The 25,987-nt window shown below is 57.4% G+C and overlaps 1 protein-coding gene across 1 annotated transcript; it reads left to right on the top strand.

The window, feature by feature from the left end:
* Positions 1-555: 555 nt before the first annotated feature.
* Positions 556-22,870, top strand: LOC126317758 (uncharacterized). The gene is made up of 3 exons (XM_049993203.1): positions 556-1,691; positions 2,157-2,599; positions 22,767-22,870. Exons 1-3 carry the CDS (start codon positions 556-558, stop codon positions 22,868-22,870), a joined length of 1,683 nt encoding a protein of 560 aa, XP_049849160.1.
* The last annotated feature ends 3,117 nt before the right edge of the window (positions 22,871-25,987 follow it).

The following is a 25,987-nucleotide window of genomic DNA, read 5'->3' as shown; positions in this document are numbered from 1 at the left end:
GGTTCCTGTCCTTGTGTTTTGTGAAGGCGGCATGGATGGAGATTTTACCAACTGTTCAGGGGCGCTTGCTGGTTGTGTGCCTTGCAAACTTATTTCTTTTGGTTTAAGTGGTGCGCTCACTTTGGTGGTAATGACAGCTGTCTCTTTCGATTGCTTAGTTTGTGGCTGGGTTGCCTGCTGATTTGCCTTCGTGGGTGCACCTGTTGGCCCGTGGGTCGATTCTTTTGGTGTTATGCTAGCGCTACCGGTCCTTGATGGTTGTCTTGAGTCTGTAGTCGTGTTCTTTTGCGCTGCCTGCTCTGGTGCCGGCTTTGGTATGCCAGTGGCGCTTGATGATTCTTCTGAGTTGTATTTTAGGAGCCTGCGACTGCGTCGTGGGACCTTATACAGCGGTGAGTCGTGCCACACGCCGCCGCCGCACCTTTACCAGCTCGCCCTGCTGCGGCCGCCGACCAATGGGGCGCGCGCGCAACCGGCCGCCGCACCCGAGCCCATAAAGGACCCCCACCCCGCCGGCGCCGGCACGACACACGACACACGCGAGTGCTGTTCGAGATGTCGTTGAGAGAGGTTGCTTTACCTGCGAAGGGTGTGGCGGATCGCCGCCCGTCGGGGCCAGCTCGGGCGACTGAGCTGATCCCGGTGGCGGCCCCATCCGGCCCCCCACTTATGACGAACCGGCTTACGACAACTGACCACGACAGGAATGACTCTTCGGATTCTGATGTGCTCTCTCGTGATCGAGTGTTCATCCTTATGAACAAACTCGCTCACGGGGGTTCCTACCCGGGTCGAAAGGACGACGAGGCGACTATACTCGCCTTCTGTCACATTCGGAAGGGTGCCACTCTGCCGTACACGAGGCAGCAAGTGTCGGGTGTGCCACCGAGAGCCCCGCCGGTTGAATCGCGCGAGTCTGCGGTCCCGGCGGTGGCGGCCTCGGCGGGAGTTGCGCCGCTGGCCTCGACCACTGAAGAGGTCGATGTGCCCCCGGCTGCACCCCTGGTCCCCGAGACACGAGAAGAGCCCGTGGCTACGCTAGCTGCGGCCGCCGAGATGCAGGATATCGACCTGCCTGACGCAAATTTGGCTGAGGCCATTGCCGAGTCAGAGCGCCGTGACACTGACTCTGACGCTGCCCGTGCGCCCAGAAAGCGCCGGGCTATGACGCATGACGACTCCGACACTCCCTCTCAGACGTCCGACACAGCGAGGCCGCGGAAGAAGGCCTCGAGGGCTTCCCGCCCTTCCACCACGGAGCCTGGGACGTCTATCGCGGGCTCCTCCGCGAGCGCCGCCTCGCCGAGACCGACGAAGACGCGGCGGCCCACTCGTCCACCTGCCACCTCCCGGCAGCCGGATGAGGATGGTTTTGTCGCCCCTCCCAGGCGGCGCACTGCCAGGGCTGCTGCGCTGCAGCAACCGACGCCGCTGCCGACCGCCAACGCGTTCGCGGGGGCCAGTGTGGACGCGACTGAAGATGGTGCCGCGCCTCCTGTGTCGGCCCAAAAGAAGCCCCCGCCCATCGTCATCCAATGGGTGGGAGGGTACAAGGAGTTCCAGCAAAAACTAGACAGGGCGGCCACGTCCGCCACTGTCAAGACTGCTGGCCGTGACCTCTACAAGGTCACGGTGTCCTCCAACGAGGAGTACCGCGCGGTGATGGACACCATCTCCAGAGATGGCCTCCCGTGCTACACGCACCCCTCTGAGCCGCTCAAACTTCTGAAGGTGGTGTTCCGCCACCTTCCACTCAAGTTTGGGGCGGACTATCTTAGAGAAGAACTCGAAGACATGGGCTTCGGCGTCCGGTCCACCGGACTGATGAAGTCCCCGCGCACGCACCGCGACATGCCACTGTACCAGGTTGTCCTCGTCGACAACCTGGAAAATCGGAAGATTTTCCAGGTGCAGCGAGTCGGCCGGGTCAGGGTCGCGGTGGAACCTCTCCGAGCCAAAGGCAAGAGGGCCCAGTGCTTTTCCTGCCAGAGGCTCGACCATGTCTCCCGCTACTGCTCTATGTTGCCCCGCTGCGTCAAATGCGCGGGACAGCACGAGAGCAAGTCTTGCGGACTTGCCAAGGAAGAGAAGCCGACGTGCTGCAACTGCGGCGGCGCGCACGTTGCCAGCTACAGAGGCTGTTCGGCCTTTAAAAGGGGCCGAAACCACCGGAGCGGAGGGGCTGCTCCCTCTCGTAAGGTGCACCCATCCACCAGCTTTGCTGCCGCCACCAAGGGCGGACCATCAACCGCCACCGCCCGACGTTCGGAACTGGCGGCGGGCGAGACGCGGCAACCGGCCGCGCCGTCCCCGGCTTCGCCCGGGGGGGAGGCCAACCCAACACCCACGCAGAGCGCGCGGGTTGCCGCCCCGCGCAGGCGTCGCCGGCGCGCGGGCCGGGCCACCCATGCCGCTGCACGCCGGACTGCCGATGACACACTGCCGCAACAGACGACAGCACCTCGTGCTACGCCGCAACCGGCTGCCGACGCTTCGCGGCAGTCGTCTACTACGGAGTTGCCGCAACCGGCCTCCCCAGTGGCGGAGGCCGCCCCAGCGGCCAACGCCGCCCCCTCGGCCACCGATGCAGCCGAGCTCCGTTCGCTCTTGCGGTCGTTGAGCCACCTGCTAGAGCAGCTACCGGTGCTCGTCACCGCGGTCACGTCGGCCCTTCAGGCCGGCGTTGCAACCCCGCCGCGTCATGGATAATCGCCACATCCATGGCCTCACCGTTTGCGCTTTCAACGCAAACAGTTTGGTCCCCCAACAAGGGGAATTCAGGGAGTTCTTGCGCGACGAGGCAATTGACATCTGCCTCGTGTGCGAGACCTTTCTGAAGCCGGGGATACATGTCAAGGTGGCCAACTATCGGTGCTACCGCACCGACAGGTTGACGCATGGCGGGGGGACGGCTATTTATATCAAGGCGTCCCTCAAGCACCATGACGTCCCACTTCCGCCCCTCACTGCAGTGGAGGCCACTGGGGTGGCTGTCACCACGACGGCAGGGGTGATCACCTTCGTTGCGGCCTACAGGCCGCCGAGGGGACTGCTTCAGGAGGCCGACATCGACGCCCTGCTGGCTCTGCGCGGGAAAGTCTTCATTGCGGGTGACTTGAATGCCAAGCACACGCAGTGGAACTCCCGCGTTACCAATGCCAGCGGCCGCCGACTCCTCCGCGCCACACAGCGGCATGGCGCGATAGTACTGGGGCCTTATGATCACACTGTCTTCCCCCATCGAGGCCAGTCAGATGTGCTCGACATCGCCGTACTCAAAGGTGTTGGGCACTTCACTTCGGCCACCGTTCGATGTGCCATGTCGTCCGATCACCTCCCGGTGGTCTTCGACATGGACGTCATCGGTGCATGTCTGCCGTCCGTCCGCCGCAACTTCCGTGGCATCGACGAGACGCGCTTCCGTGACGAGGTCCTTGCCCGACTCGAGGGCGCGCCAGATCCCGCTGTGCATGGGGCTGAAGAAGCGTTAGCCTTCTTCACGCGGCACACACTAGCTGCGGCGGAGGCGGCCACCCCCAGGCGGCCGGACCGGCCGCGAGACATGTCGCGCCAACTCCCGCCGCCTATCCTGGAGGCGATAACAAACAAGAATCGCCTCTTCCGGGAGTGGCAGCTCACACGGCAGCCAGAAACGAAGCGCCGCCTCAACAGGGCGCGACGCGAGATTCGGGCAGCCATCGATGAACATCGGAATCGGGACTGGGCGGGCTTGGTGGCCACCCTAACTACGACGGATGGTAGTGCCTGGCGGACCGCCAAGCGCTTCCTTCGTCGTCGCCAGCGAGTCCCGCCTCTCCATGCGGGCGCGGACGTTGTCTGCGAGCCGGATGCTAAAGCCAGCATCCTCGCGGACACGTTCGCAGAAAATTTTCGTCCTGCTGATGGTGTGCTCGATCCCGATCATGTTCGTCTGGTGGAGGATCGCCTGCCGGTCTTCCTCGCTGCAAGGGAGGCTGACGATGTGATCGAGGAGATAACACCCGAGGAAGTGGACCTGCAGCTCCGTCGCCTCAATCCGAGGAAGGCGGGTGGCACCGATGGTGTCACCAACCACCTGTTGAGGATGATACCGCCGGAGGTACACCAATCTCTGGCGGACATCTTTAACAGTATCCTCCGCACTGGGACCTTCCCTTCCGCATGGAAACATGCGGAAGTGGTTGCCATCCCCAAGAGCGGCAAGGATCCGCGACTGGCAGCGCACTACAGGCCGATCAGTCTGCTCCCGTCCCTCTCAAAAGTGTTTGAGAGGTTGTACGTGGAGCGGCTGCTGCGCATCGTGACAGAGCAGCAACTCCTTCCCGAGGAGCAGTTTGGTTTCCGGCGGGGCCACTCTACCACACAGCAGCTGTTGCGCCTCGTGGAGCAGGCGATGCGTGCGCTGGAGACGCGAGAGTACCTAGGGGCGGTACTTCTCGACGTCTCCAAAGCCTTCGACTGCGTGTGGCACGACGGCCTCGTGTACAAACTTTTTGTGCACGGGGTACCGACGTCGCACGTGGTCCTGCTGCGCTCGTATCTCTCGGGGCGCACTTTCCACGTCCGAGCTGATGAGGGCACATCCACCGACCGGCAGATTCGGGCGGGAGTGCCGCAGGGGTCGGTCCTCGGTCCCCTGCTGTACTCCCTGTACACCGCCGACGCCCCGCGGGTGGCACGCGTGGAGTTGGCGCTTTATGCTGACGACACGGCGCTGTTCACCCGCAGCATGAACGCGGCCGAGATGCGCCGCCGCCTCCAGCTCGGATGTGACGTCCTGGGTGCCTGGTCCACGAAATGGCGCCTTAAGTTTAACGCTGCGAAGAGCCAGGCTGTCATCTTTAGCAGAAGGATGATGCCACCGGACCTACCGCCGGTCACGATCATGGGGGGCCCCATTCCATGGTTGCGGACCGGCAAATATCTCGGGGTGACATTGGACAGACACCTGACGTGGCTGCCACACATCCGCGACGTCAGAGGGCGGGCAGTGGGGCGCCTTCGTGCGCTTTACCCATTCCTCAATCCCTCATCGACGCTTCCTCCACGCCATGGCCTCACCATGTATCTGTCCCTCGTCCGACCGGTACTGGAATATGCGGCCGTGGTGTGGGGTAACGCGGCAGCGACGCACATTGCGACGCTTCAACGCGTGCAAAATAGGGCGCTACGACTTGCGCTCCACAAGCCGCCTCGCTACCCAGCAAGGCTGCTCCATGAGGAAGCGGGCATCCCTTTCCTAGGGGATCGCTTCCGGCAAATCGCCAGGGTGTTCTACAGCGATGCAGAACACTCTGCCAGTCGCCTGATTCGTGGTCTGGGCCGCCAGGTCCACCACAGGCCAACGACTCGATGGCCAGATCTCCTGCGAGAGTAATTTCTCTCGCTGCACGATGTCGGTAACAAATATGGCGTCGCAATGACTGACGCCTAGTGAGGACAGCTCACTCTGTTAGGAATAAAAGCACCCTGAAGATGTCACTGCAGGAACAGCAGCACCGCTGCTTAACCTGCCCCTACACCTGGCATATGAAGCCAGCGTTTTACAGCGAGCGAGCGAGCGGGCGCCGGCACGCACTCCGCTGCTCGACTCGCTGCGGCTCGCACCGTTTGGGGCGTTGTGCTTTTCTTTCTCGCTTCTTTCGAAACTAGCCCATCGCCATGTCCGGACGCGGAAAGGGAGGCAAAGTCAAGGGCAAGTCAAAGTCCCGCTCAAGCAGGGCTGGGCTCCAGTTCCCGGTCGGCAGAATCCACCGCCTCCTGCGCAAGGGAAACTACGCCGAGCGCGTCGGCGCCGGGGCGCCCGTCTACCTCGCCGCCGTCATGGAGTACCTCGCGGCTGAGGTGCTCGAGCTGGCCGGAAACGCGGCCCGCGACAACAAGAAGACGCGCATCATCCCGCGCCACCTGCAGCTCGCCATACGCAACGACGAGGAGCTCAACAAGCTCTTGTCGGGCGTCACCATCGCACAGGGAGGTGTCCTGCCCAACATCCAGGCCGTCCTGCTGCCAAAGAAGACCGAGAAGAAGGCCTAAAAGAGAGACAGCGCAATCGGCAACCGCCGCGTGCTCCCTTGGCACGCAGCGCGCCATTTGCCGCCTCGGCTCAAAAAACAAAACACAATCGGCCCTTTTCAGGGCCACCACACAAACCTACGTCCAAAGCAGAATTCCAGTCGTTCGTCGCACCACTTTTCTCTCTCTCTCTTTCTGTGTACGGTTTTTTCCTTCTTACACACACAGGCGCCGCCATCTTGTACACACGTACTTGGCCACCTCCTCCACTCAACTCCACGCACGCACAGTCTCGCGACCATTAACCAGCACACGTGGCGCACAACAACACACCTCAAAAATAACCCCTCGGCACTCAGCCGCGCCGCAACACACAGCCCATCCACCGACAAGAAGCATACAAGCAAAGAGGGAGGGGAAGGAAGGAAGGAAGGAAGGAAGGAAGGAGCTCACACAACGCAAGGGCACGCTTCCTTCCCTCCCAACCGCACCGCACACCACGTCAAAAAAAAAAAAAAAAAAAACTCCAAACAAAACTAAAAGGCCAAGTAGACTAAAAAGGAAAAGAAAAACCAGCAACACAGACTCTTTCGCACTTTTCAACTTCCGAACACTGTGGTGGCCCTGAAAAGGGCCGTTTTTCAATCTCTCTTTCCTTCCTTCGGTCTCACACCGCCTAACCGCCGAAACCGTACAGGGTGCGCCCCTGCCTCTTCAGGGCGTACACCACGTCCATGGCCGTCACAGTCTTGCGCTTGGCGTGCTCAGTGTACGTCACCGCGTCGCGGATCACGTTCTCCAGGAACACCTTCAGCACTCCGCGCGTCTCCTCGTAGATCAGACCAGAGATGCGCTTCACGCCGCCCCTGCGCGCCAGGCGGCGGATCGCGGGCTTCGTGATGCCCTGGATGTTGTCGCGCAACACCTTGCGGTGCCGCTTGGCGCCACCCTTGCCGAGCCCCTTTCCTCCCTTGCCGCGGCCTGTCATTCTTCTTCTTCAAGCGTCTCAACCACAATAATATAAAAAACAGAAAGCAAGGCAAGCTCCTCACCCGGCGCTAGCGAGTCGGCTACGGTTGTGGCGCCCAGCGCGCGCGCCGCCCCCCTATATAGACTCTGGGGCCCCGCGGCCCGCCCTCCCCTCCCCCCACCACCGCGCACCGAGGGCATATAAGCGCAGCACCCGGGGCGCGCGGGCCCGTTGTCAAGGCAGCACCGGACGCCGTCGCGCACGCATATCCTCCACGCCGCATCCGCATCCGCATCCGCAGTAGCCATGGCCCGGACAAAGCAAACGGCCCGCAAGTCCACCGGCGGAAAGGCGCCGCGCAAACAGCTCGCCACCAAGGCGGCGAGGAAGAGCGCGCCCGCCACCGGCGGCGTCAAGAAGCCCCACCGCTACAGGCCGGGCACCGTCGCCCTGCGAGAAATCAGGCGCTACCAGAAGAGCACAGAGCTGCTCATCCGCAAGCTGCCATTCCAGCGCCTAGTGCGCGAGATCGCCCAGGACTTCAAGACCGACCTGCGCTTCCAGAGCTCCGCAGTCATGGCCCTGCAGGAGGCCAGCGAGGCCTACCTCGTCGGCCTCTTCGAAGACACCAACCTGTGCGCAATCCACGCCAAGCGAGTCACCATCATGCCCAAGGACATCCAGCTCGCGCGCCGCATCCGCGGCGAGCGCGCCTAAACCCGCACACCGCCAAACAAACAAAACGGCCCTTTTCAGGGCCACTAACGTCTCTCCGTCGCGAGCAAAACTTTGTCGGTCGCAACGACTAGTTCCCCACTCACTCTCCAGTCCAGTCCAGTCGTCCCACCCCCGGCCCGGCCCGGCCCGGCGCGGCGCCGCCGTTTCCAAAAGAAAAAAAAGCACCGCACCGGCCGAGCCAAGTCGCAAGCGTCAATAGCGCCACCCACACAGGCCACGGCACAAAACGTGACGCCCGGAAAGCAAAGCCAAAAAAGACTATTCCAAAACCACCACCAACACAAACAAACAAACGCGGCGCAAAATAAATAGGTAAAAGTAAAATACACTTTGTGTAACACCAACCGCGGCGCCGCCGCCCACGCCCGCCAACGACCCCACAATCCAACCACCGCGGCACGCAAACACCATCCACACATGAAACAAACAAACGCCAGACAGACAAGGCAACCGACCGACCACGACACGACAATCAACACCTTCCCGACGTGCTTTGATGGCCCTGAGAAGGGCCGTTTTTGTTTTTGTCCGGGACCGCGCGACAGCCTCTGGTTGCGCGCCGGCCACCAGGCGACGGTGTCAACCGCCAACCCTTCCCTGCCCTTTTTACTTCTTCTTCTTGGGCGAAGCCTTCGCCTTAGACGGCGTCGCCGTCGCCTTCTTCGGGCGCGGCGCCTTCGGCTTCTTCGTCGGAACCTTGGCGGCCTTCTTCGCCTTCGACGGCGACTTGGCCTTGGCCGGCTTGGCCGCAGCCGCCTTCTTCGCACCCGCGGGAGCGGCCGACGCCGCAGACGCCTTCTTGGCGGCGCCCGCCTTCCGACCGGTCGCCGCCTTCACGCCGCCAGCCTTCTTTGCGCCGGCCGCACGGGCCCCCTTCTTCTCCTTGCTGGCCGGAGCGGCGCGCTTCTTCTTCGCACCACCGCCGCCACCACGAGCCTTGCCGCCCTCGGCCGCCCCGCCGCCGGCGCCGGCAAGCTTGAAAGAGCCCGACGCGCCCTTCCCCTTCGTCTGCACCAGCTCGCCAGCCACGACGGCCGACTTGAGGTACTTCTTGATAAAGGGCGCCAGCTTCTCCGCGTCCAGCTTGTAGTGCGCGGCAATGTACTTCTTGATCGCCTGCAGCGACGACCCGCCGCGCTCCTTCAGACTCTTGATGGCGGCCGTCACCATCTCAGAGGTGCGCGGGTGCGCAGGCTTGGCGCGCGGCTTCTTCGCAGACGACGCAGACTTGGCCTTCTTCGTAGTGCCGGTGGCGGCGGGTGCCGCGGCAGTCTCGTTCGTAGCCGCCTGGTCTGCCATCTTTTGCCTGTTCTCTTTTCTTTTTTCCCCTTGGTTTCGCTTCCTTCTCTCCTTCGACGACGCACAACAGCGAGGGGCGCGCAGCAGAGAATAGCCGCGCACGCGCCTGGCCCAGCCAGTGTCGCGGGCGGGCGCGGACGGCCGAGAGAGCGGCCGCCACTCGGCGCGCCGCCGGGCCGCCGCGCCGCGCCTCCCGCGCTTGCTACCGCCCAACGTCCGACAGCCTGCGCGGAGCAGCCCCCAACCTGCGCCGCAACCACCCGCGCCATTCAAACCACCGAGGATGGGGCTACACACACCGACACCACGGTCGCCAACCAGTCGCCGCGGCGGCGCCGCAAACCACGGCCAAACTGCAGCCACCGCGCGCCACAGCCTGGGTCGGCCCGCCGAGAATCGCCGCCCCCGCCCAAATGCCGCCCCCACAGCCCCAGCCGACGACCCGCCACAATGGCCAAACCTTCGTCAAAACTCCCACACCGTCGCCGCGGCAGCCCGGCCACCGCGGCCGGCGCCACAGCCACACGAGCCGAGTCGTGCGGCGATGACGGCCGTGCACAAACGCACCTCCGCCGCCCCATCGCCTTCCGCCGTTTTCCCGATCGGCCCGCAGCCGTCGGGCCACGGCCGCGGGCCGTCCTCCTCCTCTCGCCTCGCCCGCCAACACCCACAGCCCTTCCAACACATTTTTTTTTTTCTTTTTTCTTTTTTTTTCTACTTTTTTACGATCGCCGCCTGCGCAACATGGCACCGGCCGACGGAGCGCCAACCCCCCCGCCACAGGCGAAAACAAAACAAAACAAAACAAAACAACGATAAACAAACAAACAAAATAAATTACCAGCCAGCCCCAACTACAGACACACCGAATCTGCCCTCACAGCCGACCTTACACGCCTCAACGTCAAAACAAAGGTGGTTTCTTTCTTTCAACGGTTACCTTACCTTAGGTTACGTCAGGTTAGGCTAAGAAGGCGTCAGGGTTAGGTTAAGCGTTGACGTGACGTCACGTCTTAACGTAGGCGTTAAGCTAAGGTTGCGGTCACGTACGTTAGGTTAAGGCGACTTGGGGGTTGGCCTAAGGGCTTAGGTTAGGTTACGTTAGTTTAGGTGGCTGCGTTAACGGCTTAAAGAAGTTTAGGAGGTTAAGGCGTCGAGGCGGCCGCACCCCCTTAGCTGCTGCGGCTCGGCCACGCCACGCCACGCCACGCCACGCCACGCTTTGGGGTTTCATAAGGTCGCGCGGCGGGTCGTCGGCACGCCGCAAAGGACAAAACTGCAAGACGACGTCGAAAAACAAACAACAGGTAAAAAATAAATAAGTAAAAATAAACGACGCCGACAGGCGGGGATCAGCAGAACGAGCAGATTCCGGAGAGCGAACGAGACACACACGCACGCACGCACGCACACACACACACACACACACACAAACCCCCCCGAGCCGAGAGAGCACAGCACCACCACGTGTCGGCCTCCGCTCACCCGACTCGGCTGGGCTGGGCTGGGCTGGCGGCCGGGCCGGATGCACGTACACGTACGGCTACAGCCACTACCCGTACACAGCCGCTCTTCACGCAACACCAGCCAAATGGCGCGCCCGCGGCTCGTCGCGGTCGCGGTCGCAACGCCACGCCGGCACACTTTCGGCACCACCGTTTTCGCGCGCACCGCAAACAAAGACGCAGCCGACACACACAGAAAAAAAAAAAAAAAAACAACACAGAGCGCGAGAGACGGGCGGCGGCGCACCTTTCGCCAGCCGGCAGGCAATCGACTCGCCCAGTACGACAAACGTGCACGCCACCCCACCCACCAACCAACCAACCAACCAACCAACCAACCAACCAACCAGTCGTCGTCGTCGTCGTCGTCGTCGTCCCGAAATCAAACAAACTCTCAAAAGCACAGCCCCTGCTGCCAACGGACGCAGGCGCCACGCAGCTCCCTTCCCGCCACACTCGATTCGCAGCGCAACTCACCCGGCACACCGTCAAACGACGGGCTGGGCTCGCCGCATCGCCGCAACCTACACACCTTCCCCGCCACGACGCACAGCCCCACCAGACGCCCGTGCCGCAACGACACTACTGCACTACCACTACCGCACTACTCCTCTCGCCCTTGCCATACACGACACAACACGCCAAAAAATGAAAATCCAAATACAAACAAAAACACCGCCCCCACGACCCAAACACATGCACGGCGCGCCAACACACGCGAGGCAAGGCACGCAGCAAACGGCGTCCCCTCCGCGTCGCGCCATCAACCTACACACACAAGGCAACACCAACAACAAACAGCCAGCCAGCCCCACTCTCACGCCGCAAAAACAGAAAACACACCGAAACCGCCAAACGCCGCACATTCGCGCTTCGCACTCACCACACACCTCTCGGCATCCGTTTCGCACACAACGACGCGACGCACAATACATCATCACGGGCTACGCACGCACACCGCGACCCACTTTTTTACGACGCCCTCGGCAGAGCACACGTGCCCACGCCCACACACAGTCGACACAACGACGCAGCGCGCAGCAGACGCGGCCGCAACACATACCTCCCCGACGACGCGCCAACACCGCCAGCCACTGCTCACTCGCCCAAGCAACCCGTGCACACAACTGCCACACGCGTCCACCACGCCGCCGCCAACCACCCGCCCGCCAGGGGGCGCTCACGTCCGCGACAACAGCGCGGCACCGCCGGACCGGGCCGAACCGAGCCGAGCCGCCGCCTCCTCTCCACTCGGCACGCCACGTCCTGCTTGCAAAACACATGGCTCGTCCCTCTGTACACACAACGCGCCTGCCTGCGGTCGCCGCCGGCATCTATCTACCTGCGCATCGGAGCCAGGCCGGCAAGCCCACACTTAAATAATGCACTTCACCAGCCAAACAAACCCACTCTTCCTTTCTTTGCACAGCGCATGCAACAGCAGCCCCAGGAGCCGGGCCCGCCGCCAGCGTCTCCTCCTCCTCTGGGCACAGCCAGCCAGCCGTTCCCACCGCCCCGCCCCTGCTCTGCAGAACAAGAAAAAACGAAAAAGTACCAACACACGCACCCAAAGCGTAAGCCAGACAAGACCAGCCTCTCCAAGGCCACACACACGCAAAAAAACAAAAAAAAAAACAAAAACACTACAACAAAATAAAATAAAATAAAAAAGAAAAAGCAAGCTGTCGCCTCGCCCCCGCCCGTCCCCCCACCCCACCACATTCGCCCCCTCCGCTTGTTTTCCTTTCTACAATTTCCCTCTTTTCCACCCAATATCCCGCCGCGGTTTACGGGCACCGGCCGATTTTGCGCCCGCCCACATGTGTGCCTACTCCCCACCACCATTCCCTCCGCAGCCCGCAGCCCGCTTTTCCCCCCTCCCTGCCCACACCACACCACACCACACCACACCGACGGTGCTGACGTCGACACGCACCCAAGACAGGGGCCACGACCGTCTTTTTTCCTGGGCCCATCCCCGCACCGCACCTCCTTCCAATCATCAACGCTGTGGCGCCTGTGTCCGCGCGAGACGCGTGCGCGCCGCCTCTCTCAACATCCGTCCGCCGTCCGCCGTCCGGCCCGTTTTTCGGCCCCCAGGCCATCCGTCAACCACCACTGCCCCTGCCCCTGCCCGCCCCGCACCACACCACACACCGCTGCTTGCCCCGGCCGTTGCCACCAAAGGCGCCAACCGCAGCCCGCGCGCGCCAGAAAGAGATGGCAAAACTACAGGGACCCAGCCGACCGACGAAAATCAGAGCAATTGGCCGGGAGGATCAAAAAGAGAGCTCCGAAAACCACCGTAGCGAGGCGTGGGAGGAAACGTTACGAGAAGCAGGAAGGGACCAGGAAAAATTCTGGAAATTTCTTAAAACTCGTAAACTAGACACGAAACATCTACATCTACATGGGGAAGGAACGACCCCACAGACCGAGCTGAAGCACTGGCGGATTCACTAGAAAGGCAATTCCAAGCACCAGAAGCGGTAGATGACGAAACTGATGACCACCAGGAAATGGTACTAAGAAGGGTAAAACCGCATCCTAAGTGCCCCGATCAGAACATCTTTCACAATCCAATAAACGCAGAAACCCCATATCTTATCACATCACAAACATACACACATCCTAAGAAGGCATCAGGCCCAGATTCCATCAAACCGCAACTACTACATCACCTACCTCCAGCAACTATCAATTATCTATCTAACATCAATATATAATGCTTGCTTCAGACTAAACTACTTGGAAACAGGCCCGAGTCATCACATTACCAAAGCCAAACAAGGACTTATTATTTCCGCAAAACTATAGGCCAACTTCCTTGGAAAGGTTCTCGGAAAGCTCATTCAAACTGAACTGAAGAAATTCAATTCTTAAAGGATAACAACATAATCATCCCACAACAATTCCGATTCCGCGAAGAACACAGCACCACCCACCAGGTGACCAGACTAGTCGAGCACATATGTCAGGCCAGAAACATTAGACACAGTACTGGAGCAGTCCTGCTTGACATTGGAAAAGCATTCGGATAACGCCTTATCTACAAGCTCCACCAGTACAACTGCCCCATCCACATTATTGCTTCTTTTCTCCGCAACAGAGCATTCTATGTCCATGTACCAGGAGCGGCAAGTAACACTAGATCCATAGAGGCTGGAGTCCCGCAAGGCTCAGTGCTGGGGCCCATTCTCTACTCAATATACACAAACAGACAGCTGGGAGGACACTTGTCACTATTTGCAGACGACACTGCAGTCTACCGCAGCAGTTCTAACCTGCAATATAGAGTCACAAAAATAGAGCAACACCTACAATCCATCCAGAAATGGGCTAACCAATGGAAACAAAAAACAATAAACGCGGAGAAAACCCAAGCAATACAATACGATTCACATTCAAAAAGAATACCTCCTAACCTGCATATACGCCTCAGAAATAACAATCTTCCATGGTCAGGCACAATAAAGTATCTAGGCATCAAGCTGGACAAGAGGTTGACATTTAGAGACCATGTTACACACGTTTGTAACAAGGCTGCAGCAGCAATATTCAGACTGTACCCAATCATCAAAGGAAACAGAATAAATATGCGCGCCAAAAAGAAAATCTTCAAAACCGTCATAGGAACCAGCCATCACTTACGGCTCTGAAAATCTGGTCAATGGCCGCAGACACCAAACATAACAAGAGTAAAAAAGGGTGCAGAACAAATACTTCAGAATTACTGCTGATGCCGGCCGGTACCAGACAAACCGAGACATATACACAAACCATAACATACTCAATCAAAATCCCGGAAATCATCCAAAGAAAAATCCATAAAGTTTTTTTTTTTTTTTTTCCACCAAACCACGGATTCGAACCACCCACTCATCAGAAATCTGGGACAAAATCCACCCGACCCAAGAACGACATTTCCCATCACGACAAAACACCACAAACTACAACATACCATGATAAACAAAAATAAAATACAAACACCATAACACTCACTCAAACAACAAACATCTACACACACCCAAGAGACCCTATCATCCCATCATTTTGTTACCCAACATAATCAGACAGAAGGCAGGGATCAAGGACAGATCCGGTCCTTCGAGTACAGGGGGTAAAAAATACCCATCAGACCAGCTCGCTCTCTCTCTCTCTCTCTCTCTCTCTCTCTCTCTCTCTCTCCGTGCCGACGCTGCCCCGCACACGCGTTCGCGTTCGCGTTCGCGCTCGCGCTCGCGTTCGGCCGACACCACACGACACGTCTTTGGGGCCCCGCCACTGCGCACACGCACGCCTCCTCCTCTTCCTTAGTTCTTTTTCGCTTTTCTTTTCTCCCCCGCCCCCCGCTCTCACCGCCACATCATCCCGCAACCCTTGGGGGATGTTTCCCAACATCAACGCGCCCCAATTCCACTCTCTGCCCGTGCCGCACTCTCCACTTTGCTTCTCCCCGTCCCCTACACACACGACTACCGAAACCCCGGTTGACACACCTTCTCGTAGGACAGGGGTGCGTGCGTGCGTGCGTGCGTGCGTGCGTGCGTTGTCTTGACGGTGACAGCAACAGCAACGGATCCGTCCATCCCATTCCCCCCCACTCGGTAAAGAACCATGTTCAACGCACACTACACAACAAGGGGGGCACACACGAACGCGAAAGAAAGGGCAGGGCAGGGCAGGGCAGGGGCAACTATCTCGTACACATTCTTCTCAGAACCCACATATCGCATCAACGAACGGCAGGCCAATTGCGGACTCAGCCGTGTCAGGCAAATCCAACCCAACCAACACCTCCCACGGAAACCCTGACACTGATCCAGCAGTACGTCCACATACATCGCCACACCAAATACGGGTGACGAGTGAGCAACAAATGGAACAATACACAACAAGGGCTGACCTAATAAAAACTGCACGTCACGTCATACCTTCCAGACAGACGCAGTTCCGACGGGACGGCGGAACCGTATACGTACCTTTCAGCCACAACAACCGACCGACTGGACACGCCCGCGTCTCCAGCCAGCCAACCACCAGGGCCACACAGCCCGCAAGTTTCAGCGTCAACACTTCTTAACGTACGTTGCAAACTTTTCAAAACATTGCCACACACACACCACGAAAAGCGTCAACCTCTCTCACACTGGATACACTCAACACTTTTTGTCGGCGGAGCTTGAGGCCAACGGTTGACACACCCCCACCGGCCACACAGGTTTCCCTTTGAAAATTGCAGTGACGGAGACGCGGCATTACGAGAGGGTTGTTTCCGAGAGCGCGAGCTGGACGGAGCTGCGGCGCCGCCGCCGCCGCCGCCGCCGAGGGGTAATGAACGCACGCGATGCCGCATGACAGCCCATCACCCAAAGTTTCACCCACAACTGCACAGGTCGCACCCCCTTTTCGCGCCATACTAGTGTCGATCGTCAATTACAGCTGACGGTGTTCGCATTTGCCACTTGACGGGGGGGAAAAGAAAACAGACATCTGACACGCCATGTGTTTCTCTCTCTCTGTTACATCTAGGTCATTCGGCAGCCACTGTAAAAAAAAAAAATATTTTTACGACATGGTTGGGTAAGTGATTTAAAGACAACAATTGTGGGTCACACACCATAGACCATTTCGATAGTGTTCTTGTTCTTCTCTTTTTCCTTTTTTTATCGCTCAATTGAAATAAAACCTGGGGATGATGCAATGCTGCGATATGGCACAACCGTCGTCCATTGTACACAACTCGGGAACAAAAAGAAACCAATTCAGGGAACGTTCGTTCCTTCACAACGTTTCTTTCAACGCACTTGGTCTTTACCATCCTGTATTCAACACACATTTCCTTTCATCAAACTAGGGCATTTCCATAACAGTATTTGCAATACTGCTTCTTCGACGTCATTTCACCATCTTAACTAGAGACAAACAAACAACAAAATAGGAAAACAGCCTTGAGAACCCCGTCCACCAAATTTCAGTTAGCACGGCATCCAAGATTCTTTTCCGGGGAGTGCAGTGCAGCTGACGCTGCTCAGACCATATACCGTCGCCAGTCTCACTCAACTCTTGCGCATTCCATTCTACGCTACGTGACTATGCAAAAATGAATGAATCAAACCCGCCCAGAGAGCGTCTTGTGCGAGGGGACACACGATATAGAGAACAACAAAACACACAGGGGACACCACCAAAGTTGGAGAGAACGTTTCCACCACGGCAGCCGCGCCGTTACGCGCTTTTTTTTTTTCCTCCCCCCCACTGCACACCTCCGACACCACGGGAACGTTCACCGTCCCGTTGCCCTACACTGGCGTTTCTTTTCAACCCCCCACCCTATTCCTCGCTCCCCGGACATCCGACCGATCACAAAGTGCAACCTCTCGTTACCGTCGGGTGCCCCTCTTCATCCCCGGGGCGCCAACAACAAAACAAAAACACCACCGACGCCGTCGTCTCGCGTCACCTCACTCAACTGAGCGGAAAAATACACGTACATCCAGAATGACGACACCGCCTCCACAAACAAAAACCAGACGTCAGACGTCAGGTCGAAAGAGGGCACCGTACGTCGTGGCGCGTGGTCTCCTAACTCACCTCGCGCGTACAAATACAATGCAATGCGTGTCTCCTCACGTTCACACACACCTCCACGCTCCACTTTTACGTCGCCCAACCAACCAACTAACTTAACCCACCCGCTCGGCGTAGAAGCAGCTGTAGGCGGCAACGTGTTTCTCACCCTCGCCACCAACGGTGTGACATCCGACAATCGCGGTTTGCTTTCCGTTCCACACCTCCGGCCATACCATACAAAGGGGACAAAAAAAAATATATATATATCAAACAAGCCAACTCCAGCGATCCGCCCCCCTAACACCAACACGTCTCGAAACACCCACGCCCACGACCCGGCTGTGGCTAAAGTGCGTATCCCAACGTCACACCAAAACCAAAGGCGCCGGCGCCGCACCACAAGCTACAGCTACAGCTGTGCCGCCGTCCACCCGCTCACAACAACAACAATTCCGCCCTTCCCGCAAAGGCATTTTGGTGGCCCTGAAAAGGGCCGTTTTTTCTTTTCTTCGCCGCGCCGCGGACGAGCCTCCTATTTCCAAGAGCCACCTCCTTACTTGGAGCTCGTGTACTTGGTCACCGCCTTCGTGCCCTCGCTCACCGCGTGCTTGGCCAGCTCGCCAGGCAGCAAGAGCCGCACAGCGGTCTGGATCTCGCGGGACGTGATGGTCGAGCGCTTGTTGTAGTGCGCCAGGCGAGAAGCCTCGGCCGCAATGCGCTCGAAAATGTCGTTCACGAAGCTGTTCATGATGCTCATCGCCTTCGAAGAGATGCCCGTGTCAGGGTGCACCTGCTTCAGCACCTTGTAGATGTAGATGGCATAGCTCTCCTTCCTCTTGCGCTTCTTCTTCTTGTCGCCCTTCGAAATGTTCTTCTGCGCCTTGCCAGCCTTCTTGGCGGCTTTCCCGCTAGTCTTGGGCGGCATCACGAACAAACAGGCAGGCAGGCACGCGCAGTCAGTCAGTCAGTCAGGCGCTCCGCTCCAGTCAGCGTCTCCCCACACAGTGGCACCCGCCGGACATGAGATGGCTGGGTTTGCACCCATGCTAGTTCTGGAGAGCCAGCGTTCTTTCAACGCTCTGTCTCACGAAATGATCCTGTGGGTTCGTATGTGGCTTGTGTGCAGTAATGGCTTGGGGATTTTCCCCCCGGGTGGATGGCGTTAGTGATGATGATGTTGATAGAGGTGGAGATGAGTATCCTGTTTCATGAGGATGAGAAGATGGTTACCGCCTGTAGTGGCGATGGAGTGTGTTGATAGGAGCTCTGAGTTGAGGGTGAGGGTTCCGTCCCAGTGTATTGATGAGCTGGTACGGTGATGAATGAGATGATTCGTAGAATGTTTGTGATTTTTGTTTGATTATGTGATAGAAAGAGGGTTGCCCTAGCATTGCCCTGATTTCCTCATTGCTAGTCAGTCTTGGTACGTCTGCAATAATTCTTAGGGTTTTATTTTGGACGACCTCCAATTGGGCTAGATTAGTGTCTGCTGCCATGCTCCACACTTCAGAGCCGTAGAGGATGACAGGCAGGACTATTGTTTTCCAGATTCTGAGCTTTGCTGATATGGACAATCCCATTCCCTTTAATAATGGGTATAGTTGGTAGAGCCGGGCGGAGCCTTTGTTCCTAGCCTCTCTTATGTGATGCTTGAATGTTAGGTTTTTGTCCAATTTTAGTCCTAAGTATGTGATTTCATTTTTCCATGGGAGTATTTGTTCATTGTAAGTGATGTTTATTATGGGTTTCTTGATTTTATGAGAAAATAGGATTGTTTGACATTTGTCAGCATTTATTTTTATTTTCCAGATGTTGCACCAGTTTGCAACTTTGTTGAGATGTCGTTGTAGGCTGTAGGCTAGGTAATTAATGTTTCTGCCACTGAGATAGAGTGCTGTGTCATCAGCATATAAGGCTATGTTGCCACCCGGCTCTTTCGGGATGTCATTTGTATACAGAAGATATAGGAGGGGGCCAAGCACAGATCCCTGTGGGACACCTGCTTCTATGAGTTTCATGCCACTTTTTGCCTTTTCTATGTATGAGTAAAATTTCCTGTCAGAGAGGAAAGACTGAATGATTTTCAGCAGGTGGAGAGGGCAGTTGAGTTTGGAGATCTTATATAGCAAGCCGTCATGCCAAACACGATCAAAAGCCTTTTCAATATCCAAGAAAATAGCTGCGGTGCTGTTGCCCTGGCTCTTCTCCGTGCAGACATGCTCCACCAGGCGAATGGCTTGCTGTACAGTGCTATGTCCAGCACGAAAACCAAATTGTTCAGGGATGATGATGTTGTTTATGGATAGAAACTGGAGTAGGGAGTTTTGTATAAGAATTTCGAGAAGTTTGGAGAGATGACATAGTAGGGAGATAGGGCGGTGGTTTTGCGGGAATAACTGATCTTTATTGGGCTTTGGAATGGAAATAACTTTTGCAACCTTCCAGGCTGAAGGGAAGTATTGTATGGAGAGGCAACTGTTTAGGATGGCTGTAAGGTGAGAGATAGCAGGTTGAGGAAGGTTTCTAAGAAAGGGGGGTTTGATGTTATCGGGACCAGGGGCTTTTGCATTGCCGATTCGCCTGATGAGAACAGAGACTGCACGTTCAGTGGTCGGCACAAAGTTGGTGACTGGTCTGGCACGAAGTGTTCGATGTAGGTGACGCTCAACTCTGCGCTCCAGGGCTTCTGCTTCTTCCTCGTCTTCATCGATTATATTCTCTTGGAACTGCAGCTCGAGCGTGTTTGCCATGGCGGTTGCTTTGTCATGTGGGGTATAGACTAAACCGTTTTGCCCATGAAGTGGTCTGCTGGCTTTTTGGGGTTGTCGCCTGGATCTGATGATTCCCCAGAATTTTTCGGGATTTTGCTCTGCTGTTTGCAGGCTTTGTTCCCATCTAGCACTTCGTAGTAGTTTAAGTCTGGTCTGGATTTCCCTGGCCATCCTAAACATGCGTCTCCTGTCTTGGGGGTCACGAAAAGTTTGCCATCTCTTGCGCGTTCTGTTCTTGTCCGTAATTAGTTGCGCAAGGTCTGGGGGCAGGTTGCTCCGTCCGCTGTTGTGCGTTATTTTGATGGTTGATGCTTCCCCACACGTCGTGATGATTTGGGTTAATTCTGCTATAGCCTGGTCGATTTCTTCTGGGGTCTGCATGTCAGGAGCCTGGTCAGGTATGTGTAGAGTGACCAGTTCCTTGTACCTCGCCCAATTTGTGTTGTAAGTTGTAATTATTCTGTTACTTGGAATGTCTTGGTCACCCTGAAATCTTAGAATAACAGGGCTATGGTCTGAATTTAGGCTGTTGATTACCTCTGTCGTTGTGTTGAGGTTAACGTTTTTTAAGAGGAATATGTCCAATTTGTCAGGCAGGCACCTGGAGTCATAGGGAACATGAGTAGGCTCATCAGTTGAGACAACCCTTACTGCTGGATGGTTATCAAGGTATCTCAGTAGTTTGTTGCCACTTGTGTTTGTAGTACGACATCCCCATGCCCTGTGCTTGGCATTCAGGTCCCCTCCTATTATGGTTCTGCGGTTTATGTCCAAGAGATCGTCCAGGTCACTGGGAAACAGTCTGGCTTGGGGTGGGTGGTATGCCGCCACCAGAAGTGTGGGGTGGTTGTTAAGAATAACTTCGACTGCTGTTGCCTCTGTGTTTATGAGTGGTGGCGTTTGTATTACCCTGTGGCATATTCGATTTTTAATGAGAATGGCTGTACCGCCACCTGGTCTGTTAGGGCGGTCATTTCTGGCCAACACATAATTTCGGACTCGAAAGCTCTCATCAGGGGTTAGGTGGGTCTCGTTTAGGAGTGCCACATCCACCCCATGATCATCGAGGAACATCTCGAGCTCGAATCGGTCGTGGGAAACACCGTCAGCGTTCCAGATGGCGATAGTGATGTGCTGGTTTTCATTTGCCATTTAGGAGCAGGGGCAAGATGTTTGTGATAATTAGTGTCACTTTACTGAGAAGATCTGGGGCTGCTAAGAACTGATTGATAATCTGTGTGATTTTGGTAACAAAATTTTGAGGGAGAAGGTTTTTGACAAACTGCCAGATTTGTGATAAAACTTGAGGTGTTTGTACCTGTGAGTCCTCTGTGATGCTTTGCTGGGCAGTGGTGTTGTCACTGGCGATGTTGGTTTGAATTGTCACCGCAGGAGCAGTTGGGGGCTCTGTGGCGGTTGCCATTGAATGACTAGCTAGTGGGGGGGCAGCCTCAGTCGCTGCAGAGGTTGAGGGGAGAGGTGTCGCACTTGTCTGTTCCTTTAGAACACACGTGCTGGGGGGAGGTGCGGTTAGCGGCGGATGTAGAGTCACCTTGGAGGGCAGGATTCTGCCAGGTTGTTGTTTCGGGATTGTGGGCTTTGATTTAGGGGAGTTTGGTGGGGTGCGCCCTGTTCTCACTATTTCGGCGAGCGTGGGCTGTGCTTGGGGCAGAGATCGCTCCGGTGGTGGGGAACAGGATGCAACTGCTTCCTGTGGTGTTGAGGGAGTTTCTAATGTATTTGTTCCCACCTGAGTTTGTTTTGGTGGAGGGGAGGAGTGTGGTGTATCCGCAGGTGGTGGCGGGGGTGGTTTTGTTGCCGCTGCTGTTCGCGGTGTGGTGGTTGGTGGGACATGTCTGCTGGTTGGGGGTGCTCGTCTTCGTTCCCAGGCCTGGACGATCCGCTCACGCTCTGAGCAGCCCCTGAAGGAGGCTGGATGGTTGCCCCCGCAGTTTGCGCACGTTGCTGGTGCGTCGGGCTTTTTAGTGCAGGCCCCAGAAAGGTGTGGCCCGGCGCATTTCACGCAGCGGGGTCTAAGTTCGCACTGAGACGCCCCATGCCCAAAGCGTTGACACAGATAACATTGCGTCGGACCGTTTGGTCTTTTGTATAGCTCCACCGTGACCTGCATGTGTAGCAGATGTGTAACTTTGAATATTTTGCGGGCCTCAGCAGTGTTCAGGAGATTCACTTGAAAATTGGCCGTTTTTATTCTGGGAGCCGAGACTGTTTCGCCGTATTCGTTTACAATGGTCTGCGGTTTCGTTTGCTGAAACACGTCCTGCACTTGAAACCCTTTCTCAATTAGGGCGTTTTTGACATCGTCTGTGGTCCAGTATGGAGTGAGCTTTTTAATGACGACCTTAAGTGTCCCCTTCGGGTCGTCACTGTATGTGAAGAATTCAATCTTCCGTTTTCGAAATTCTTCTTTGAGGAAATGGAAGTCCTCGGGATTTGTTGCCTGGTATACGATGCTGTCACCCTTGTAGGATGTGCTTAGTGCTCCTTTCAGCTTCCCTTGTATCTGACCGATGAGGGTAGTGTACCCTTTGGTCTCAAAAACCGTTATCGGGGGCACCCTTCTGCCTCTGGGCTGGCGCTGAGTTTGTGTCATTGCTGGGGGCACCGTTGTGTTTTGAGCGCCTTGCACCGTTCCGACGCCTGCAATTTGATTTTGCTTTTGATTATTGGACGCATCTGCGGTCGCAGTTGAGTGATCCACCTGCTTTTGTTGATGTTGCTTCTGCTGGTCTAGTGGTGGTTGTCGTACTTTTGCGTCTTGCGCATTTGAAACCACGCTCTGGTTTTCGCGCGCCCGGAGTTTCTCCGCGGCTGCGGGTTGCGGGGGCTGCCCAGAGTTGATCTTACGTAGCCTTTCGCTACGTCTGACTTCAGGGTCGGTCAATGAGGAGACCGAGCCCGAGTCGCTGTCTGTGGCTATGACAAGCTGGTCAGAGTCACAGCTAGTGTCTGACGAGGAAGGTGATGAGGGGGGATGAATTGAAGTATGTGAATGTGATGATGACGATGGTGGAAGTGAACTGTCGTGTGGCTGCACTCCATGAGGGACGCTGACAGAGGTTGGATCACGTGTGTCCGCCATGGCGGGCACCTACTCGATGTTATAAGGTTTCAGATAGGGAAGCCTATATTTCGACAATTTCCGCGCCAGTGGAAAAAATTTCCCTACACCTAGCAGGCGCGGGATACCACCAAGGGCCTCACAGTCAGTCTGTTTGACTATGTGGCTCGGCGGGTCCCTGGACTGCAGCTTCCCTAACACCTATGGCACAGAAATTCTCGAACAATTTCGACTATTTATATTCACCTACTCGAGGCGTGATGTTCCTCTTTCTTCACGGTCTATCCCATGTCAGAGCGAGCGCCCACGTGGTCTAGAGCCCCGTCCGCGCCGAGTGTGCAAGACGACTTTTGCTTTTCAGAAACGACAATTTTGCTTTTTACCGATAACGCACACCCGACCACGTCCGGAAATCCAGAACACAGCGCGGACCGCCAGCACCGACGATACGACCAAGCACGAAGCTATTGCGCGAGCACGCAAGGCGGCGACCAAGCACACGAGAAGCAAGCAACGAGGCGAGCTCTGCACAAAGGCGGCGAGAGCGCGCGGTGGGTATTTCCAGGGCTGGGAGCACAATAGCGGCGCGGAGCACAGGTAGACGCACGTCCGTCCGCTTAGCAGTCCCACCTCGGAATCTGGCCAGTGGCACCCGCCGCACGCCGCCGCCGCACCTTTACCAGCTCGCCCTGCTGCGGCCGCCGACCAATGGGGCGCGCGCGCAACCGGCCGCCGCACCCGAGCCCATAAAGGACCCCCACCCCGCCGGCGCCGGCACGCACTCCGCTGCTCGACTCGCTGCGGCTCGCACCGTTTGGGGCGTTGTGCTTTTCTTTCTCGCTTCTTTCGAAACTAGCCCATCGCCATGTCCGGACGCGGAAAGGGAGGCAAAGTCAAGGGCAAGTCAAAGTCCCGCTCAAGCAGGGCTGGGCTCCAGTTCCCGGTCGGCAGAATCCACCGCCTCCTGCGCAAGGGAAACTACGCCGAGCGCGTCGGCGCCGGGGCGCCCGTCTACCTCGCCGCCGTCATGGAGTACCTCGCGGCTGAGGTGCTCGAGCTGGCCGGAAACGCGGCCCGCGACAACAAGAAGACGCGCATCATCCCGCGCCACCTGCAGCTCGCCATACGCAACGACGAGGAGCTCAACAAGCTCTTGTCGGGCGTCACCATCGCACAGGGAGGTGTCCTGCCCAACATCCAGGCCGTCCTGCTGCCAAAGAAGACCGAGAAGAAGGCCTAAAAGAGAGACAGCGCAATCGGCAACCGCCGCGTGCTCCCTTGGCACGCAGCGCGCCATTTGCCGCCTCGGCTCAAAAAACAAAACACAATCGGCCCTTTTCAGGGCCACCACACAAACCTACGTCCAAAGCAGAATTCCAGTCGTTCGTCGCACCACTTTTCTCTCTCTCTCTTTCTGTGTACGGTTTTTTCCTTCTTACACACACAGGCGCCGCCATCTTGTACACACGTACTTGGCCACCTCCTCCACTCAACTCCACGCACGCACAGTCTCGCGACCATTAACCAGCACACGTGGCGCACAACAACACACCTCAAAAATAACCCCTCGGCACTCAGCCGCGCCGCAACACACAGCCCATCCACCGACAAGAAGCATACAAGCAAAGAGGGAGGGGAAGGAAGGAAGGAAGGAAGGAAGGAGCTCACACAACGCAAGGGCACGCTTCCTTCCCTCCCAACCGCACCGCACACCACGTCAAAAAAAAAAAAAAAAAAAACTCCAAACAAAACTAAAAGGCCAAGTAGACTAAAAAGGAAAAGAAAAACCAGCAACACAGACTCTTTCGCACTTTTCAACTTCCGAACACTGTGGTGGCCCTGAAAAGGGCCGTTTTTCAATCTCTCTTTCCTTCCTTCGGTCTCACACCGCCTAACCGCCGAAACCGTACAGGGTGCGCCCCTGCCTCTTCAGGGCGTACACCACGTCCATGGCCGTCACAGTCTTGCGCTTGGCGTGCTCAGTGTACGTCACCGCGTCGCGGATCACGTTCTCCAGGAACACCTTCAGCACTCCGCGCGTCTCCTCGTAGATCAGACCAGAGATGCGCTTCACGCCGCCCCTGCGCGCCAGGCGGCGGATCGCGGGCTTCGTGATGCCCTGGATGTTGTCGCGCAACACCTTGCGGTGCCGCTTGGCGCCACCCTTGCCGAGCCCCTTTCCTCCCTTGCCGCGGCCTGTCATTCTTCTTCTTCAAGCGTCTCAACCACAATAATATAAAAAACAGAAAGCAAGGCAAGCTCCTCACCCGGCGCTAGCGAGTCGGCTACGGTTGTGGCGCCCAGCGCGCGCGCCGCCCCCCTATATAGACTCTGGGGCCCCGCGGCCCGCCCTCCCCTCCCCCCACCACCGCGCACCGAGGGCATATAAGCGCAGCACCCGGGGCGCGCGGGCCCGTTGTCAAGGCAGCACCGGACGCCGTCGCGCACGCATATCCTCCACGCCGCATCCGCATCCGCATCCGCAGTAGCCATGGCCCGGACAAAGCAAACGGCCCGCAAGTCCACCGGCGGAAAGGCGCCGCGCAAACAGCTCGCCACCAAGGCGGCGAGGAAGAGCGCGCCCGCCACCGGCGGCGTCAAGAAGCCCCACCGCTACAGGCCGGGCACCGTCGCCCTGCGAGAAATCAGGCGCTACCAGAAGAGCACAGAGCTGCTCATCCGCAAGCTGCCATTCCAGCGCCTAGTGCGCGAGATCGCCCAGGACTTCAAGACCGACCTGCGCTTCCAGAGCTCCGCAGTCATGGCCCTGCAGGAGGCCAGCGAGGCCTACCTCGTCGGCCTCTTCGAAGACACCAACCTGTGCGCAATCCACGCCAAGCGAGTCACCATCATGCCCAAGGACATCCAGCTCGCGCGCCGCATCCGCGGCGAGCGCGCCTAAACCCGCACACCGCCAAACAAACAAAACGGCCCTTTTCAGGGCCACTAACGTCTCTCCGTCGCGAGCAAAACTTTGTCGGTCGCAACGACTAGTTCCCCACTCACTCTCCAGTCCAGTCCAGTCGTCCCACCC

This window comes from Schistocerca gregaria, unplaced genomic scaffold (genome assembly GCF_023897955.1).
Source record: "Schistocerca gregaria isolate iqSchGreg1 unplaced genomic scaffold, iqSchGreg1.2 ptg000641l, whole genome shotgun sequence".
Taxonomy (NCBI): Eukaryota; Metazoa; Arthropoda; class Insecta; order Orthoptera; family Acrididae; genus Schistocerca; species Schistocerca gregaria.
The sequence above is the reverse complement of the archived record's forward strand: the minus strand, read 5'-3'. Positions and strand labels throughout refer to the sequence as shown.